The sequence below is a fragment of the Balaenoptera acutorostrata genome, chromosome 21 (assembly GCF_949987535.1).
Source record: "Balaenoptera acutorostrata chromosome 21, mBalAcu1.1, whole genome shotgun sequence".
In the NCBI taxonomy this organism is placed as follows: Eukaryota; Metazoa; Chordata; class Mammalia; order Artiodactyla; family Balaenopteridae; genus Balaenoptera; species Balaenoptera acutorostrata.
Genome location: NC_080084.1, coordinates 28,717,285 through 28,735,894, shown reverse-complemented (window position 1 = coordinate 28,735,894; position 18,610 = coordinate 28,717,285). Strand labels below are relative to the sequence as shown.

Here is an 18,610-nt window from a genome sequence, read left to right as displayed (position 1 = left end):
AAACTAAGAAAGGTAAAGCTCAAAGATTCAATAACTTACTTAAATCCACAGTAAACAGCAAAAGGAGAAATAAAAATTTTTATCTGACTCCACCCCCTCCAGAAACACTAAAGCCGCCAGGAGACCTGGGCCCAAACCATCTTGAGGTCATTTCCTAGCTGATCAGCGGTTTGACAAGTAACTTGATTCTGAGACTCAATCTCTTTATTGGAAAACTGGATCCTCACAATAGCTTTGCCGTGAGCTCCAATGTTATGTAATTGTCAGCTAGCTCTATTCCACATACCTTGCTTCCACACCACCCAGACATGTAGTATGTATTGGCTTTTTCCCTTTATAATGTGCATTTAAAAGTCCATTTTTAACTTCGACTTGGTCTGCCACAGCCAGAGATTAGACAGTTTGAAGACAAAGCAAACAAAACCCCACAAGAGCTAATAGGCTCTGTCCCAGTGAACGCGGATGGAGCAGACAGATCTCATTACGACCGGAATGCAATTTGGAAGCAGCAGCCAATCCAGCTGGGGCAGGGCAGCAACAAACTCGATTTGGTGCCTGAGTCCCGTGGACAAGTCACCCAACCCGGGAAGGGAACGCTCAGTATTCTGGACGGATCTGTAGGCGGCTCCAAATCAGCCCCGTCTGACACACACCAGACTCTAATGGAGCAGGGCCATCAGTTTTAATCACTCCTAAATGTTTCTACTGATGTCATTTCAACAAAACAGTCTGCAGATCTGCGTTGAGTGGAATTCAGTTAGGGAGTCGCTGTGAACCAGGCGTTCCTTCTGGCAATTTCCCAGTTGCGAGGCCCACGCCCCCGGACGCTTACTTGGTGCAAAGCCCCCTAATTCCCCACCCATATTCCATTAATTCCCCGGGCCGTATTACAACGTGAGGCCCTGTTTTTGAAAAAGAAACACGGATTTGTGGCTCCTGATGCAATGAGTACGTGGGTACCGACTTCTCGGGTTTTCATGGAACCAGCAATCCAAGCGTGACAGCAAAGAGAGGCTTGCAAAGGCCACCTCGCGTCCCGACGAGGACAGTCACGTCCAGAGACGGTGCATCCTTTCTTCTAGCAGGTGCGGCTGCCTCGGGATGGAGGGTCCCCCACCAGGACGTTTACGCAGAGAAGCGCTCCTCGGTACTTTGCTAAGAGGAGCGACTCTTCCCCTTTCCTGGAGGTGGCCCAGGCAGTGCTGTCAGTCATGTACGCGGTGGGGAGAAACGCAGTGGGGACGGGTGTGGAAGTGGGGGTTAAGGGGGCATGTGCACCGGGGGTAGGGGATGGGGTGTGGGCCCCTCTGCTATGGCCTCAGCGCTCACCCTGCGGGTCCTGTCTTTCTCCCATCGCTTCAGGTCTGACTGCTCCAAATAGGCCCCGGACCCCGCAGCTGTCCGGCTTCTCCCTGGTCAGGAGGCGGGGGCTTTGGGGGCTGATATGGTCCTGAGGGTGGAGGCCTCACAAATGGGATCAGAGCCCTGATAAAAGGGACCCCCGAGAGCTCCCAGCCCTTCCCCCATGTGAGCACACAGCACGAAGACGCCGTCTGTGAACCAGGGGAGGCCTCAGCAGACACCAAACCTGCGAGGACCTTGACCTTGGACGTCCAGCCCCCAGAAGTGGGAGAAGCGAATGTCAGTCGTCTAAGGGGCCCGGCCGACAGTGTCCTGCTGTGGAAGCCCAGAGCACCAAGACTGCCGCCCCCCTTCCTCCACGTGGCTGCCAGAATCCAGCCCCAGGCCCCAGGCACGGTTCTTCCAGAGACAAAACCAGACGCAACTTTCACGGCTCCGGCACCTTCCGTGCACAGGAAGCCTATCCAAGCTGCTGGTTGGTCCAACCTCAAGTGGCCGCCTTGGCCGCCACCCGCTCAGCCCGGCCTCACCCGCGTGGCACTGGGATGGGGTGAGTGCAGAGGGCTGGTGCTCGGGCCCCGCGGGCGGCGTGGGCGTGCTGGCCCGTGGAAACGCTTTCTGGTGGTGCTGGTCCTTACCCTCCCCCTAACGAAGCCAGAAATCTGGACGATGAAGGAAAAGCTCCCCTTCCGCTTGCTGTTTGTTTGCGCACTTGGTTTAAAGAACAGCACGTGGGCCACACAAAATACGTGCAAGGGGCCCTCCGGGGGCTCACAGGGGCCGCTGTCACTTCTAGACACGCGTCTTCCCTGTGCTCAGGGTGAAACACACGCCACCGACCCCTCCAGCACGTGCCCTTCAGCGCCCACATAACGTGCACCCCCCTCCGGGGCCCTGGGGCTTCCTTCACAGCGCCCCCCGCAATCGCGGCTGCTCCTCACGCCGGGCACGGCGGCTTCCCCACACCTGCAGCTGCTCCTCCTGGCCCTGGCACGTGCATGTGCGTGAATGTGATCCTGCGTCTGTGTGCGCAGTCTGCATGTAATGCATATGTGTGCATGTATGTGCACGTGGTCGTGTGTGCATGTATATGTGTGTGCATATACACGCGTATGTATGCATGCATGTATGTGTATATGTGTGTCTCTGTACATGTGTGTGCATGTGTATATGTGCACGCACATGTGCATGTACATATGTATGTGTGTGCACGTATGTGCGCACATGAGTGTGTGTGCGTGCACTGCCCGCCATGCTGTGTCTCTCTCTGGGGAAGGGACAGAGACCTGGTCTCTCCCTTCTCCTCCCTGGTGGCCACCCGTGCAAGTGTCTCATGCTGGGACCTTCTGCATATGAAATGGAAGGACGACACCTGAGCCGGGCAGACTTTCACACCCAACGTGGGTTCAGCCACCATCCATACACACGATAATCCTCTACAGCTTCTGCCCTAGGTGTCCAGCTGGATCTCCTCATCCCACCCCAACGTGTCACCGTCCCCACGTGATCCAGACTCTCTGTCATCCGTGCGTGGTCCTCGCCCCTGTCCCTCCTCGGGCCCTCACCCAGCTCTTCTCCATCACCTGATTGCCACGCTGCAGCGCCAGTGCCCACATCCGGGGTGCTGCACCTTCTCCCACACCCGTATCATGCGACGGGAGCCACACCCGCCACGGGGTGGCAGCGGGGATGGGGGGAAGGACAAATAAACCAGTCCTACAAGTGAAGTGCTTTAAGCAGAGCCTGGAACTCCAGACCGGCCCGTTCAGTGTAGACCCAGGTGCCACCCAGGTTCCCCAGACCCACACGTCTACCATTTACTCAGACATGAGTGCTCTTGTCGTGAATCCCTGTTGCATCCTCCTACCCTGCATAAATTGTTTTCACTCTTCTCTCATACAGTTGCAACCACACTAAATTTTATAACATTTCATTTCATTGAGCTTTAAAAATGGAGTTTCAAATGCACTCGCAGATTCTGTGCAATGAGTAATAGAAAGCAGAAAACAGGGCTTCCCTGGTGGCACTGTGGTTAAGAATCCGCCTGCCAATGCAAGGGACACGGGTTCGAGCCCTGGTCCGGGAAGATTCCACATGCCGCGGAGCAACTAAGCCCGTGTGCCAGAACTACTGAGCCTGCGCTCTAGAGCCCGTGAGCCACAACTACTGAGCCCGCATGCCACAACTACTGAAGCCCGTGAACCTAGAGCCCGTGCTCCGCAACAAGAGAAGCCACCACAATGAGAAGCCTGCGCACGGCAACAAGGAGTAGCCCCCACTCGCCGCAACTAGAGAAAGCCCGCGTGCAGCAACGAAGACCCAACGCAGCCAAATATAAATAAGTAAATTCATATATATATAAAAAGCAGAAAACACGTACATGAAATTTAAAAATCCCTAGGCTGCTCGGAATTAATCTCACTTTGTAGGGTGTACGTGACCTTCTGGGAAGACTGGTGTAAGCAAAAAAATGAGGGTTGAATTTAAAATCGGGCAGGGAGAGGACATCTTGTAGTGGACAGAGAATCTTATTTCTGACTAATTACAGACACTTTCGTCCCCTCTGATACCACTTCCTCCCCGCTCACTGTCTAATTCGGCACCAGCTCCACGTCTCCCGCTGCCCGCTCAGCAATGCCCACAGGATGCCTGCGTAGCCCTTCTCTGCAGGGAGATACCCAAACGTGCTTGGTTAAAGCAAATCTAACACCCTGCACGGCCTAAAAGAACCAAAGAATTTGAGAGAATATGTAGAGTTATTTGCATCTTTTGGTTCAACATCTAAACAGCATTTTGTACGCAGCGGGGTTTCAATAAACACTTGACTGGGGTGCTGGCTGGTTGGACCTCTGAGCTCTGCAGAGTTAGATGCTGTGCTGTTTATCACGATGCGAGCATGGGAGGGTACTGGGAGATGGGGGCCCTGACCTCTTGGCATGGGTTCTGTAACTTCCCCTGGTTCTATAATTATTTACTAAAGAGTGTGCCTTCTAGTTTGGAGGACTGGAGTGTAGCTAGGAGATTTTGCTGAGGAAGGCGGTAGCTCCCAGGCCTTGCTGCAGATGAGGTTGGGAAGTCTTGCCACCATTTTTGGGTTCAGGAACTCTGTCTCGTCTGTCTCCAGCCTGTATCTGTCTCTTGGAGGTGGGTGTACACTGCGTTATGAGAGGCTGGTGCGTACACAGATAGCTGGTGTTGGTGACAGCTAATGTCCCTGTGACAATACAATGCCTTTCTTCCTCCCTCCCTCCTCCTATTGCTGTTGGGCTGGAGGATACAGGGATTGCATCTTTGTAATAACTCTGCACAGGCTGGGGCCTGGGGCCATGTGGACTCTCCTGTCCCCTCCTCTACGCCGCCCCTGAGATGCCAATATGTACAGTTAGAACAGCACAGCTGCATGCTCACCTCCCAGGCCAGAGCCAGGGTCACGGGGAAGCCAGATTAGAAACTTGGATGTCGACTCTTCTTTAGAAAATGTTAGTAACATACACACAATTTGTCTAATGAGTCTTCAGATGAATGAGTAAAAGATACTAGAGTTTCCTGGTCTCTCCTTCACGGCCATGGCAGTGAGCTAGTGCGCATAGGTATTTGCAATCAGCTGGTTTGCAGAACTTTCAGCAAGGAGATTGCTTGACAAGACCGATCGCTACGTCGTTTGTTTTTAATTATTAATAACTTTGAGTGTGGGTGCTTTGTTGTTTGGTTTGCTGTGAGTTTTGGCTTCACTTAAGAGTATGTGGTGAGGCACCTGGGGGAACCCGAGGGTTTGGGGCTGTAATTTCCTAAAACTAGACTCTAAAGTAGCAGTGCATTAAGGCTCAAGGAAGAATTCCCATACACCCATGGATGGAGCAAATTCCCTTTAACCTCCATCCCTAACCTCTGGTAAGTTAATGACAATTTGCAGGAATAGCGATGTTCTGTTTAGGAAACTGTGTGAAATAAACAACTTTGATTATATTGTCAGGGTAAGTATAATACAATTCCTGGGTTATTTTTAGTCTATAGGGCGTTGTTATAGTTAAAATTTGTGTGTATTAGGTCATATTCCTGTCCTATAATGTAACTAAGTGTCTGCTTTCTGCAATTTGCATATGGATTTCCACTTCAGTCTCTCTACCCAGGGCTCTCCCGCTGCAGCATGGGAGCTGCGGGGTGCGGGTGAGTGGGCCCCCAGCCTTCCACCCTGCCGCCTGGGTGACACAGAGCAGGTGAAAGGGGCACTGATGCAAGGAGCCTTCTGCAACATTGTTAGTTACAAGTTGAATGCTAATTACAGCTAGCGTTGATTTTACTCAAATCTGTGATTTGGGAGAGCTAAAAGTGACACAAAATATGCACGCTCTTTATTCCATTTTGATAAGACGAAGCATAATGTTTCTCTTTTAAATTACTAAACAGACTTTGGGGTTCACATTTGTCCATGTGGTACACTGTCATAGACTATACAGCCATCATCCCAAGGAAGACCCTCATCTGTGGAAACACTTTTTCAGCTCCATTTTGTGGTGAAAATGGGGATGCTTGTATAGAACAAAGGTTTTCTGCTGAATTGTCATGGCTTGGAGAGCAATTTCTGGTCGAGAAGCTGGAACAAATACAGACATGCATCCAATTCCTGAATCCAACCGGTCAAGCAGATAAACATATGCAGTCACATATACCTGTTGGTTCTCTGTTTATTCTGGGTGCAACTTATTATCAACTACATAACAATTCCATTTCAGGTGTCAAATACAATAAACTAGATACACTGGACCAGATACAGGATATTTTGGTTTCTTGGGGAAGGAAGATCCGAGGGGTAGAAAGATCCCACCCTGGTTTAGCTCAGAGCCAGAGTGGCTGCAGATTCATCAGTGACCCGGTTCAATCGCTGACCTCTGTGGGCTTCAGGCCCCGCACAGGTGCACTGAGGATGCTGTAGGGTTCAACTCACTGGGCTAGGTGCCCAGCAGGAGCAGGGAGCACCGCAGGGGTCCTCGGAGACACCCAAGTCCCCTTCCCGCTCCTCTCCCATTTGGTCCCTTGCATTGCCAAGGGCCATCTCACTCTCGATGCCAACCATAAAAATGGAATATTGGAAACATTTCTCAAAAGCCCAGGGCATCTGCTACCTTTCATTTTTCACAAACTACAGAGTTCCTCTAAAAGCCCAACACTGGGTCAGATAATTCTGCTCTCTTCCCTGCCAGCTGACCATTCATTTCCTATATCCTGGATGCCAGACTTCACAGGCACTAACACCCAAAAAGATCAGCACGCCGCCCCGTTTCTACCTAATCCTGCATCCACTCGACAAGACAAGCACATCTCCGGATGGCTTCTGACTCACGTTTGAACGCACGTGTGCTCATGAGTCTCCTGCGGTTGAAGCGGCGAACGCTTACACGCACACAAATCTTCAGAATCAAAGAGCAGTCTTGGAATCCGTGTTTTCAGCTTTTGCGATCTGCATACAAATTTAGTAGCCATGGACATCGTGTTCTAGACTAACACTGAGGAAACCAGACGTCCGTCCGGGAGCTGGCGCCCATCTTCCCGTATACGATCTCTGCCTACGCATCCCTCACTCTTTCACGCTTGGATCAGTGAAGGCGGGCGGGTGACAGCAGAGTGGTCATGACGATCACAAGGGTGACAGTAAAGATGATGAAAGCTAATGTGCATCAAATGCTAATAAAGCTTGCTAAGGTCTTATACTTTTGGGTTTAATCATCTTAATAATCCCAGGAGGTAGGAAGTCCCCTTATGGCTTCCCCTTTATTTGTAATAAACAAGGAATCAAAGGCGCAGTGAAATTAGGTGGATGCGAGGTTCCCAGGTGCAGGATTAGGTGGATGCGAGGGCTTCGGGGCTGCCTCGGTGCTTCTGTCCAAGCCACACGGCGGGATCCCTCTCATCTCCCGCCCGGTTCTACGGGGCGCAACTCTGCCAGCAGCTTCCCGCCCACGTCCATCGTGCCCCACACGAGATGCCTTGTACATTGGTACCTAGTCCACACACACACACACACACACCCACACCCCTGATGTTTCCTTCAGCGATACTTGCCCTACTATGTGTGATGTGCTTTGATATTTTCTACTCTATACCTTCCATACTTTCCTGTTCTTTTTTTATTTAAAAAATTGCTGGTAGCGACCCAGTAACTTGAATTCATGACCCACTGAATGGGTTGCAGCCCACGGTTTTACAATCAGTGTCATGTAAATATAAACATGAGAGATAGGAAACGAAATGAAAATTACATGCTGACTCAGCAAACGGCCCATTCAGCAGACAGTCTCTTCTCTGATTAGACGGCTCATCCATCACCCTCCTCCCTTCCTGACGGGATCTGCCTTCACCCAAGACCATGTCACCCAGCGCAAAGGCCATCGCTTACTTGTCATAGAAGCTGACGGCTTGAGGTGCTACTGCAGCAGAAGGGTCATTTCAGGAGGAATGGCTTTGAAAGGTGAAATGAAGACTTCCCGTGTTACTCAAATTTGCATGGGTGTGCGTGTGTATACAAAGACAAATGCACGTGTGGAAATACTTGCTTCCTTTAAGATAGACGGATTTCTGCAGGAATGGACCACAGAGCGGGTGTGATGCATACGCAAGAGCATCTGGGCAGAATCAGGAGGTGGGGCTGAGGAGACGCCCCCTGAGTCTGGCTGGGTCTGCAGCAGCAAGAAGCACGTGGAAGCTGGGGTCTCCTCATCCTCGGCCACTAGACAAGCCCAGCGTCCTCACCGGGTCCCTGGCACCTTTTCTGACCTCACATCACTGCACCCTTGTGACATCCACACACTGTCCTTTAGACCCAAGTCCAACCTCCACTGAGTTATCAAGCTCCGAGCCCAATGTGATTCTATCTTGCCATAATCCCATATTGAAATGCTGATTTTATCAACAGGTACATAAAAAGATGCTCGAGACAATTAATCACCAGGAAAATGCAAATTAAAACCGCAATGAGATATGATCCGACACCTGTCAGAATGGCCGTCATCAAAAAGACTAGAAATAAGTGTTGGTGAGAACGTGGAGAAAAGGGAACCCTTGTGCACTGCTGGTGGGAATGTAAATCGGTGCAGCCACTATGGAAAACAGTATGGAGGTTCCTGAAAAAACTAAAAATAGAGCTACCATATGATCCAGCAATTCTACTCCTGGGTATTTATCCAAAGGAAATAAAAACACTAATTTGAAAAGACACATGCACCCCAATGTTCACTGCGGCACTATTTACAATAGCCAGGACATGGAAGCAACATAAGTGTCCATCGACAGAAGAATGGATAAAGAAGATGTAGTATATATATATATATATATATATATATATACATACACACACACACACACACACACACACACACACACACACACACACACAATGGAATATTACTCAGCCATAAAAAAGAATGAAATCTTGCCATCTGTGACAACATGAATGGACCTAAAGGATATTGTGCTAAGTAAAAATAAGTCAGACAGAGAAAGACTGTTACTAAACGATGTCACATATGTGGAATCTAAAAAATAAAACAAATGAGCAAAAAACAAATGAACAAATATAACAAAACAGAAACAGAGTTATAGATACAGAGAACAAACAGGTGGTTGTCAGAGGGGAGGGGAGGGGGGAGGAGAGAAATAGGTGCGGGAGATTAAAAGGGACAGGCTGCCAGTTACAAGATAAATGAGTCATGGGCGTGACACCTACAGTGTGGCGAACACGGTCAATAATAATGTCGTGTCTTTGCATGGTGAGAGAGGGGGTCAAAAGGTACAAACTTCCAGTTGCAAGATGACGAAGAACTAGGGATATAATGCACAACATGATAAACGGAAGCAACACTGCTGTGTGTTATACAGGAATGTTGCTAATGTAAATCCTAAAAGTTCTCTTTCTTCTCTTTTGTATCCGTATGGGGTGATGCATGTTCACTAAATTTACCGGGGTCATCACTTCACGACGTATGTAGGTCACATCATTATGCTGTACACCTCAACTTATAGAGTGGTGTGTGTTAATTATATCTCAATAAAACTGGAAGGAAATAAACTTGATGTACAATTTGCAAAAAAAAAAAAAGGCTTATTTTACTCAGAATGAATTCATCTAGCTACTTTTTGATTAGTATTGATACTTTGTGGTTTAAAAAAAATGATTTCAAAGCCAAAATGTAATCTTGGGAGTTAAGTCTCTCTTTGTTTTCTGCATTATTTTTTACTGAAATCCCCCAATTTTCGTGCTGTTCAGGGGAGGGTCTGGAAGCACAGTTCTCTGTGAGGGTTGCTCTGTCCAAGGGCACGTGTGGCCGTGTTTGCCTGGGGTTTGGGGGACGCTCAGAGCAGCCTCCTGGATGAAAAGCAGCCTCCAGGTTTGCAGGACTGGGGCTGAGAAACCCTGGTCCAGAGCTGACTGAATGCGATACAGCTGGTGGGCTTCACCGTGAGAGTCCCTCTCCCACCCTCTCCTGAGCTTCTCCTCCCTCTGAGGCCCGTCTGTCCCCTCCCTGTGGGCCTGCTGATTCCGCTGGTTGGACCACTGATGCATCCCCGGTAGCCCTGGGTCGGGCTCACAGCCCCGCACGTTCCATACGAGCCTGTTTCTCTCCATCTGCAGAAGCCAGAGGGTGGGACAGCGTCTGACTCCTGATCATCAAGTATTTACACAACGGGCACCTTGTCTGGTCCCACCGCTCCAGACCCGCGGTCACCCTGTGACCTTTCAGAAGCCCTGGAGGGAGGGGCCTTGGTACAGCCCCCCATCATCCCGGAGGAGATGATTCCAGGAGGAGCCCTGCCCCAGCCAGCACCTGGGTCCATCACTAGAGCACGGTTTTTCAGAACGCATCCTTAAGGTCCCGAGTTCACACGCTGCCCTGACGGACACGCTGAATAGAGTTCAGGGGCGACCCCGCGCCCATGCGGCCCTCCCTGCCCGCCCCCAGCCCCCTGGAAAGGTGCGCGTCCTGACACGTGGCCCCCTCGGTGCTCAGGTGTTTGGCAGCAGGAACGGCCTTACAGCTCCTCCGTGTCTGGAAACCTGCTCGTCCCTGGGACCCCAACCAAAGCCGCCCTGCTCACCAGCCTCTCTGGGTCCCTAGTCTGCAGCAATTTGATTTTGGTCGCAGTATACAGAGTACTGTCAGTGCTTCTCTAACTGCACTGAATTCCTTTTCTCTTATACGCACAGTGGTGACGCACCTGGTTTTTTCTAACTCCTCAGCGCGTGGAGGCCGCTGGGTCAGGGAGCTAGCTGGTCATGCACGTGGGCGCAGCCTTCAGGGCAGAAAACACTCAGTAATTGTTGTTTGAATGAAATCTGCTATAGACTGAATGTCTGTGTTCCCCCAAAATTCATGTGTTGACTCCCAACCGCCAAAGTAATGGTGTCGGGGGGGCCTTTGGGAGGTGAGAGGTCATGAGGATGGGTCCCCCAGGATGGGATCAGTGTCCTTCTAACAGAGACCCCACAGGGCCCCCAGCCCTTCCTCCACGTGAGGACACAGAGAGAAGACGCCGCCTGTGAGCCAGGAAGAGGGTCCTCAGCAGATGCCGAATCTGCCAGCACCCTGATCTCGGACCTCCAGCCTCCAGAACTGGGAGAAGTAAATGTCTGCTGTTTATAAGCCCCCAGTCTGTGGCATTTTTTTTCTTTCACAGTAGCCCAAATGTAGTAAGACAAAGCCACACACGCACTGATGGAGGCGTGAATGCATCAAATAAAGATTTACTGTGTGAGGAAGGGAACCAACACGGGAGAAGGTACTGTAATTCATTCGGCAGCAGCCAGGCTTGGAAACTGTGCAAGTTAAACACTGATATTTAGCGTAAAAGCTAGGCAGTGCACTCCAGAAATCTAGATGAAAAATCCCAATCTCCTAAGTTCTATAGACACGTGTTAGTAGCTTTAAAACTGATTTTGATTTGTTTGTACAAAGTTTTAACGTTAAATTGTCAAATAAAATACATCTTTTGGGCGGTCCCCTTGATTAGCTGGCACGTGACCTTCCCTCCTCTGCAGCACGTGACAGGGACTCGATGTCACACGCTGGGAGGAGCGTTCCCCGAGGGGTGTCAGGATCCCCAAGGGGCAGGTGGGTAGGAGGGGGCTGCACGTCCTGAGGGGTCTCTGCTGTGGAGGAGGGACCTGGGGGGGGGGGGAGGATGGAGGGATGCAGTAAATAGATACATTGTTACTGTCCAGACAGAACCTTGGCAAGGCACCGTGCCCACTATGTCTAGAAACTTCTAGAAATTTCCCTGAAGGAAATAAGTGTGGACGCCCCTCAAGTTACAGAGTTACACATCTATATGTACATGTAGGGGTGTTAATAAAAGGACACAAAAATAAATGTCTAAAAGGGGAGTTCTTTTAAAATGAGTTACGTATTATAATTACTTTGAGACATTCATGCAGTTAGATGGTGTGCAGACGTCAAACAGTACCATCTAACATCCTTTATATAAAAATATTTTCACAACATGTGCCTGTCCTGAAGAAGGCTTTAAGTATTGGCAGGTATTATTTTATATTCAGGTATTTTTAAAATTACATAGTGTGCCCGTTTTCTCCGTGCTGTGTCTCATATAATATCTGCCTAATATTCTTTAATTGATTATTTCATTTTGTCTGCCTTTTTTCATTTCAGTTTGCAATTGACTTGCCAGTGCAAAATTTGGTTCAACAGAACAGTCCTCATAAATGCTTATAAATTACCAACTCTTTACAACTGACTTAAATTTAACATTCGTGGGAATTAAGAAAACCCATTATTAGCGATCACATCTCCTATAAATGAGCCAATGTCACAAAAATTACTGGTAGGGCAATTTAATTTCAGTGTATCTGAGGGTCTTCCCTCAAAATGTTTCTCCTGGAAAAAGTGGGTTTTCTCTTCCATTGTAGTCATTTTGAATGTGCTGCATGAATCCACTTTTATCACTGACTTTAATTTCATAGAAACCTTCTTTATCTTCCTCTGTTCCATGGCCATTTTCCTCACCATAAAATTACTTTTCATACATTACATCCTATGAGCTTCAGAGAATGTCTGTGCCCTAAAATGGAATGGTTAATGGCAAGGGCATGGGGTGTGATACTCACTTCTAAAAAGATGACTTTACTCATTTGTCTGTCACTAAAGAAGATTTTAGGGTTTTCAGTAAATGTCACTCACCTTTCCTTGGAGTTTTTAGATACTGAGGCCAGTTGAAAAAAAAAAAAAGATTGGTATTTTGAATGGGACCAGAGGCATATATTCCTGCATTGTTTTATGCCTTTAACTTCTACCAGGCTGCAAAACGTTCCTCAGTGTTCTGTAAATGACAATGACTCATTTCACTGCAATAGCATTAACATCATTATAGAGCGTTTTTAATTTTAATGTGGACGGTAGAATCAGAGACTCGGAGGAGATGTTAAAAGCCTGTCCAGGGGCTTCCCTGGTGGCGCAGTGGTTGAGAATCTGCCTGCTAATGCAGGGGACACGGGTTCGCGCCCTGGTCTGGGAAGATCCCACATGCCGCGGAGCAACTAGGCCCGTGAGCCACAACTACTGAGCCTGCGCGTCTGGAGCCTGTGCTCCGCAACAAGAGAGGCCACGATAGTGAGAGGCCCGCGCACCGCGATGAAGAGTGGCCCCCGCTTGCCGCAACTACACAAAGCCCTAGCACAGAAACGAAGACCCAACATAGCAATCAATCAAACAATCAATCAATAAATAAATCTTTAAAAAAAAAAAAAAACCTGTCCAGTTTCACCCTCTCAATTCAGAGATGAGGAAACTGGAAAACCCAGTTTGGAAAATAAAATGTCTAAAATTATGGTGCGGGGCTTCCCTGGTGGCGCAGTGGTTGAGAATCTGCCTGCTAATGCAGGGGACACGGGTTCGAGCCCTGGTCTGGGAAGATCCCACATGCCGCAGAGCAGCTGGGCCCGTGAGCCACAATTACTGAGCCTGCGTGTCTGGAGCCTGTGCTCCGCAACAAGAGAGGCCGCGATAGTGAGAGGCCCGCGCACAGCGATGAAGAGTGGCCCCCGCTTGCCACAACTAGAGAAAGCCCTCGCACAGACACGAAGACCCAATATAGCCATAAATTAAAAATAAATAAATAAATAAAATTGTGGTGCTTGCTTCCAATTAGTTATTGTAATAACACTGGGAACATAACTCATACCTTCTCTCCTTCCTTCCTCCCCCCACCTTCCTTCCTTCCTTCTCTTTTTTTTAAACCTTCCTATAAATTATCCTTTCACACACTTTACATCAGCATCCCTGACCCGAGGTGCGAGTAAGAATCACGTAGGGAACTTTTCTAGATGATAAACCCACCAGGTACCAGTATTTAAATGCCCCCCAGGTGACAGTGACCCACGAGAGGCAGGTTGACCCTCATGTTTCAGCGAACGGGCTGCTCAAGATCCCTGGACCCCAGTGCGCATGTGCCTGGCGGGGGCACCTCGGTGCTAAGTCCACTGGCTGGTCCACTGGCTACTTGGTTCCATCCTGCCTTGCCCGACAGCCGATGTAGGGTTTCCCCTTCCCACCAGAACCCACCGCCGCCCACTCACCACCACAAGTGGGAAACTGGGCAACGTTTCGAGAACTCCTTTGTAGCCAACGTCACCAAATCCTCCTGTCAGTTTCTTCCCAAGTCCTTTAAAATCCGACTGTTCTCATTATAACCACCAACCATCACCTCATGTCCACACTGTAGGAACGGCTCACTACGTAGTTTCTGTCCCTAAACATTATGGTGGCTTCTAAAAAAATTTTTAAATAGAATTACCATAGGACAAAGTAATTCCACCTCTAGGTGTCCCCCCAATAATTAAAGCCAGGCCCTCGGGCTGTGCCAGCCCAGGTGAGACAGCACCCCGAGTGCCACGTGCTGTCCAGAGGTGGACGGCAGCCTCTGAGTCAGCCTCAGGTTCCCGCTGCCACGGAGATGGAAACGTGGCCTCAGGATGCATAGGCCTTATGTTTTGGCAGGTCCCCCTCACTCTGAAAGCCTGTCACAGAAAAGAACTGATGCCATAGACACAATTGTGATGCTGAAAAATCTTAGACCCAGTACAAATGCAGGTGAGCTACTGTCAAAGTCTCATGAAACAGAAGTCAAACGAGTCATCCATTCATTCGGAAGCTTCACAGAGTGAAACAAAAAATAACGCATGCTTATTCCAGTGAGGTAGCCAGTATTCCTTCTAAATAAAGAGTAAAAATAATTTTATTGGCCTATTTCCAAGTAGAGAAAGGCCTGGATAGACTGGCAAGTTAGAAATAAATTTCTAACTCAATCATAGTGGATAATATACTGTCATTCTTTTAGGACTATACCTGGTTTCACAACTTTACATTGAAAAGCAAACTTTTTTTTGGTTCTAATTTCCTTTAAAAGAAAGCACAGCTTTACACAAAAGGACTCCTGTGATTTTCAATATTATTCTTTGAGCCAGTCACATGAGCAACAGATTCACTGGCTAAAGATCGGATATAAATTAAGAAAAATTCGAATTTAAATAGAAATCAAGCTTCTGATCTGTAAGACAACCTCTGCGCGGTCACAGCAGATGGCCATCAGAAGCTGAGAAGGCAGCTGGAAGTCTTTGAGGCTGGCGAATAACCATGTTAAGTGCAGGGCCAGGAACCCAGAGCCACGGAGAGGGTGTCTTTTCTCAGTTACATTCAATGTGGATTTCATTCAGCCGTTTGATGCTGAATTTATGCAGCACTCCCCATTTCTAAAGGAGCATCTGCCCCGTTTCATGTAAGCCCAGCTCCCTGTCAAATGGTGATGGCCAAATGCAGCTCCAGCTTCACTGTGTCTGTGGCAGCATACAGATAAAATTTCCACGTGATTTCAACCAGCGCTGGGGAAAATAGAATGTGATAGTAACTCGGAGCTCCCTTGGAAGAAAGCATATAGTTGCACTCAGCACCCAAGCCACGTGGAGCTGGGCCTGCCTGGAGAAATCAGCTGTTTTATGTCAAGTAACAGAGTTACTTGAGAAAAATGCAAACAAAAAAGCTTTTCCCTCCCTTAGATTGACTTAGGGTTTAGCGACGAAGGAGGGAAGGAGAGATGTGTCATTCTACATGTGCGGACAGGTCTCAATTATGTTAATGCAGCTTTACTAATAATATTAATTATGTAAAATAACTGCCTTAATGATTAATCTGTGATGATCTGGAGAAACTGTGTTCTCATCTAGATCTTCCATAATGTTTACAAACCGCTATTTAAAAAAATTTCACTGCATCTTACTTAGTTCTCATTAGGACCCCCTAAAGTCGAATGTATACTTAAAACATTTTGTGGAGAGGGTCACCAGTGACGGACGTACACGTCCCCCCCTCCTGGAACACCCGTCTGCTCTGTGCAGCACCGGTGTGTACTCTACCTAGATCCTCCTCGGCTGGCCCCGGAAAGCTGATGCCCGGCTGGGCCAGGTCCCCGCCCTCTTCCTCTGCAAAGAGAGAAACAAAGTCACTTTTCAGTATGTTGCTGGTGCGGCTCGCGTAATCACAACGCATCCCCTACACGCCCCCCCGCCCCCCGACACTCAGACACGAGACATGCTTTCCGGCTTACGCCACTGCTCGGAGCTGGCGTTTGGGGCCAAAGCCCAGGAACCACCACCTTTTCTGACAATAGGCCTGCGGGCGCAGGTGCACGTTTGCCCCATGGAGGTGCTGACTTAGGTGGCCGTGCAAGGGATTCTCGGCTACTCCTCGGTTTCCTGCAGATTTTGTAGACTTTGTCTGCATGTGAGCTGGATTCTGTAAACTCGGCCGCACGATTGTTTCCCGGCTGGTGAGTCCCCTGTGAGCCCTACCCGGCCCTGAGGAGGCCTCCTCTGACGTCTGGAAAGTCTCGTACTACCTGAGGCCTCATTTGGCAAAATTCGAAGCCTGCAGTTTCTGTTCTCATCTTAATACTCGTTAACCTTAGGTCAATTTTGTCCACATCTCATTTCCTTCTCTTGTGAGAACAGGTCACCGGCATTGATTTTCAATTAACTGGGTCTGTGATTAGTGCAGAAGCAGACACGGCATTCTTACAGGGATACGTCGTGCAGCTGTACAAGGTCTCGGGGGTCATCTCGCTCTGGCCCTCCCTACCCAGATGAGGCAACAAAGCCAAAGAGACAAAAGGCCTGGGCTCTGTGTCCAGCTGGCCCTGGGGAGCTGGACACAGACACATCAGTGACCTTCTGTCCTGGGCTCTGCTCGGCGAGCCAGGCACCTTGGTCTGCCGGCTGCTCTGGGTCGCATGGGCGCTGCCAGGCGGCTTAGACCTGCTGATGCCCAGGGACTGTCTACCCCGCACTGCACGGAGAGCGGGGGGGCAGACAGTGGGTCTCCGTACGGAGACAGGGAGTTTCAGATAAGCTTCATACATGTGCCATCGTTTGGGTGTGTAGTCCGTAAATATCATTCTACATATAATTACACACTCAGACACGCGTTCACGCAGGCTTCCAACATTCGCGAATAAGCTTCGGGCAAATATTCTAGTACGACATCCTTCTAGCAATCCTAACTACAGTTACCATGTTATAGTCGCGGGGGGCTTCGTTTTAGGACATTGTGATCAGCCCACTGACATTTTCACCATCTTCAAGTCAGCAAACAGGCACCTTCCACTTTCAGTAAGTTTACAGGACGTTAAGAAAGAAAGGTAGGGTTATTTGTAGTAAGGTGGGTGGACCTAGAGTCTGTCATACAGAGCGAAGAAAGTCAGAAAGAGAAAAACAAATACCGTATGCTAACATATCTATATGGAATCTGAAAAAAAAATGGTTCTGAAGAACCTAGGGGCAGGACAGGAATAAAGACGCAGATGTAGAGAATGGACTTGAGGACACGGGGACGGGGAAGGGTAAGCTGGGACGAAGTGAGAGAGTGGCATGGACATATATACACTACCAAATGTAAAATAGGTACCTAGTGGGAAGCAGCTGCATAGCACAGGGAGATCAGCTCGGTGTTTTGTGACCACCTAGAGGGGTGGGATAGGGAGGGTGGGAGGGAGACGCAAGAGGGAGGAGATATGGGGATATATGTATATGTATAGCTGATTCACTTTGTCATACAGCAGAAACTAACACCCCATGGTAAAGCAATTATACGCTAATAAAGATGTTAAAAAAAAAAAAAAAGAAAGAAAGGTAGGGGGTTTGGCCATGAAAGATGAAGTGGAGCTGTGGAATTTACCACATCTCAGGTAAACTGTGGTGGAATTTCATCTTATGGGGTCTCCCAGGCACTGCTTTTAAAATATATACAATATACATGAATATACATGTATATATGTCTAATAAATGTCTGTCTGAATTGGGGTATTTTAGAGAGAGCTTATTCGAATGCATTCACATAATTCAGCTGCGCCCCGTTTTTGATGGCTACGAGTACTTTTTGCACATTTGAAGTCTTGTTTTACTGCTAATAAGCCATCGATGACAAAGCTGGCTGGTCAGGTGACCACATTAAGGATAACACGAAACTGAAGATGGCATGTTTCATTTGTTTAGAAGCATAATGCAATAGGATGCACAGTGCTAATTAGATACGGTTGCCACGGAGACTATGTTCACATGGTCAGCATTATTAACTTGAAGACCGTCTACGTTAGGTGGGGTAGAATAGAATTAGGAGAATAAACCAAAACAGTGAACCTTCGATTTCGATCCCATTTGTTCTCCTTGAACACACATACACACAAACAAAGGGACAAGCTTTCCCAGTATGAATCTGAACGAGGAGCTAACATCACACAGTGGAACTGCGAGCACGTGCTGAACTGACAAAGACGCCCAGCGGACGCAGACGAACAGACAGAGCCCAGCGCAGCGCAATCAGCCGGCAGCTTCACAAAAGGGCGAGTCTCATTATGCCGAGAACAAGACTCCAAGGACGCCGTCTGAGGCCGTGCGGAGACCAGCCCTGGATTGTGAGGGTGGACGCCCCCAGCTGCACATTCCACCTCCACTGTCCTTCCTCAGATCAGATGAAGTGAGGCCTCGGAGTGGCTACACTTAGGGAAAACCTTTCAGTCAAACACATGGAATGTGGGTTAAGGGCAAATGCATTAGACGTTTCTGTTTCTGGTTTTACCTCTTAGCCAGTTGAGCCTCATTCAAAGCGTGTGTTGGTGTCATTAGTGGCTGTGATCCTGCCTTATCCAACCAGCTTTGTCTTTGCAGCTCACTTTTTGTGTATCCGCCAGATACCTA

At 48.7% G+C, this 18,610-nt stretch overlaps 1 protein-coding gene across 1 annotated transcript in view; it reads right to left on the bottom strand.

The window, feature by feature from the left end:
* Positions 1 to 18,610, bottom strand: part of DLGAP2 (DLG associated protein 2) — a 209,077-nt gene that overhangs the window by 130,439 nt on the left and 60,028 nt on the right. Inside the window, exon 2 of the mRNA XM_007188953.2 lies at positions 15,776 to 15,841. Coding sequence (XP_007189015.2) covers positions 15,776 to 15,841 — 66 coding nt within the window. The remainder of the gene's footprint in view (positions 1 to 15,775; positions 15,842 to 18,610) is intronic.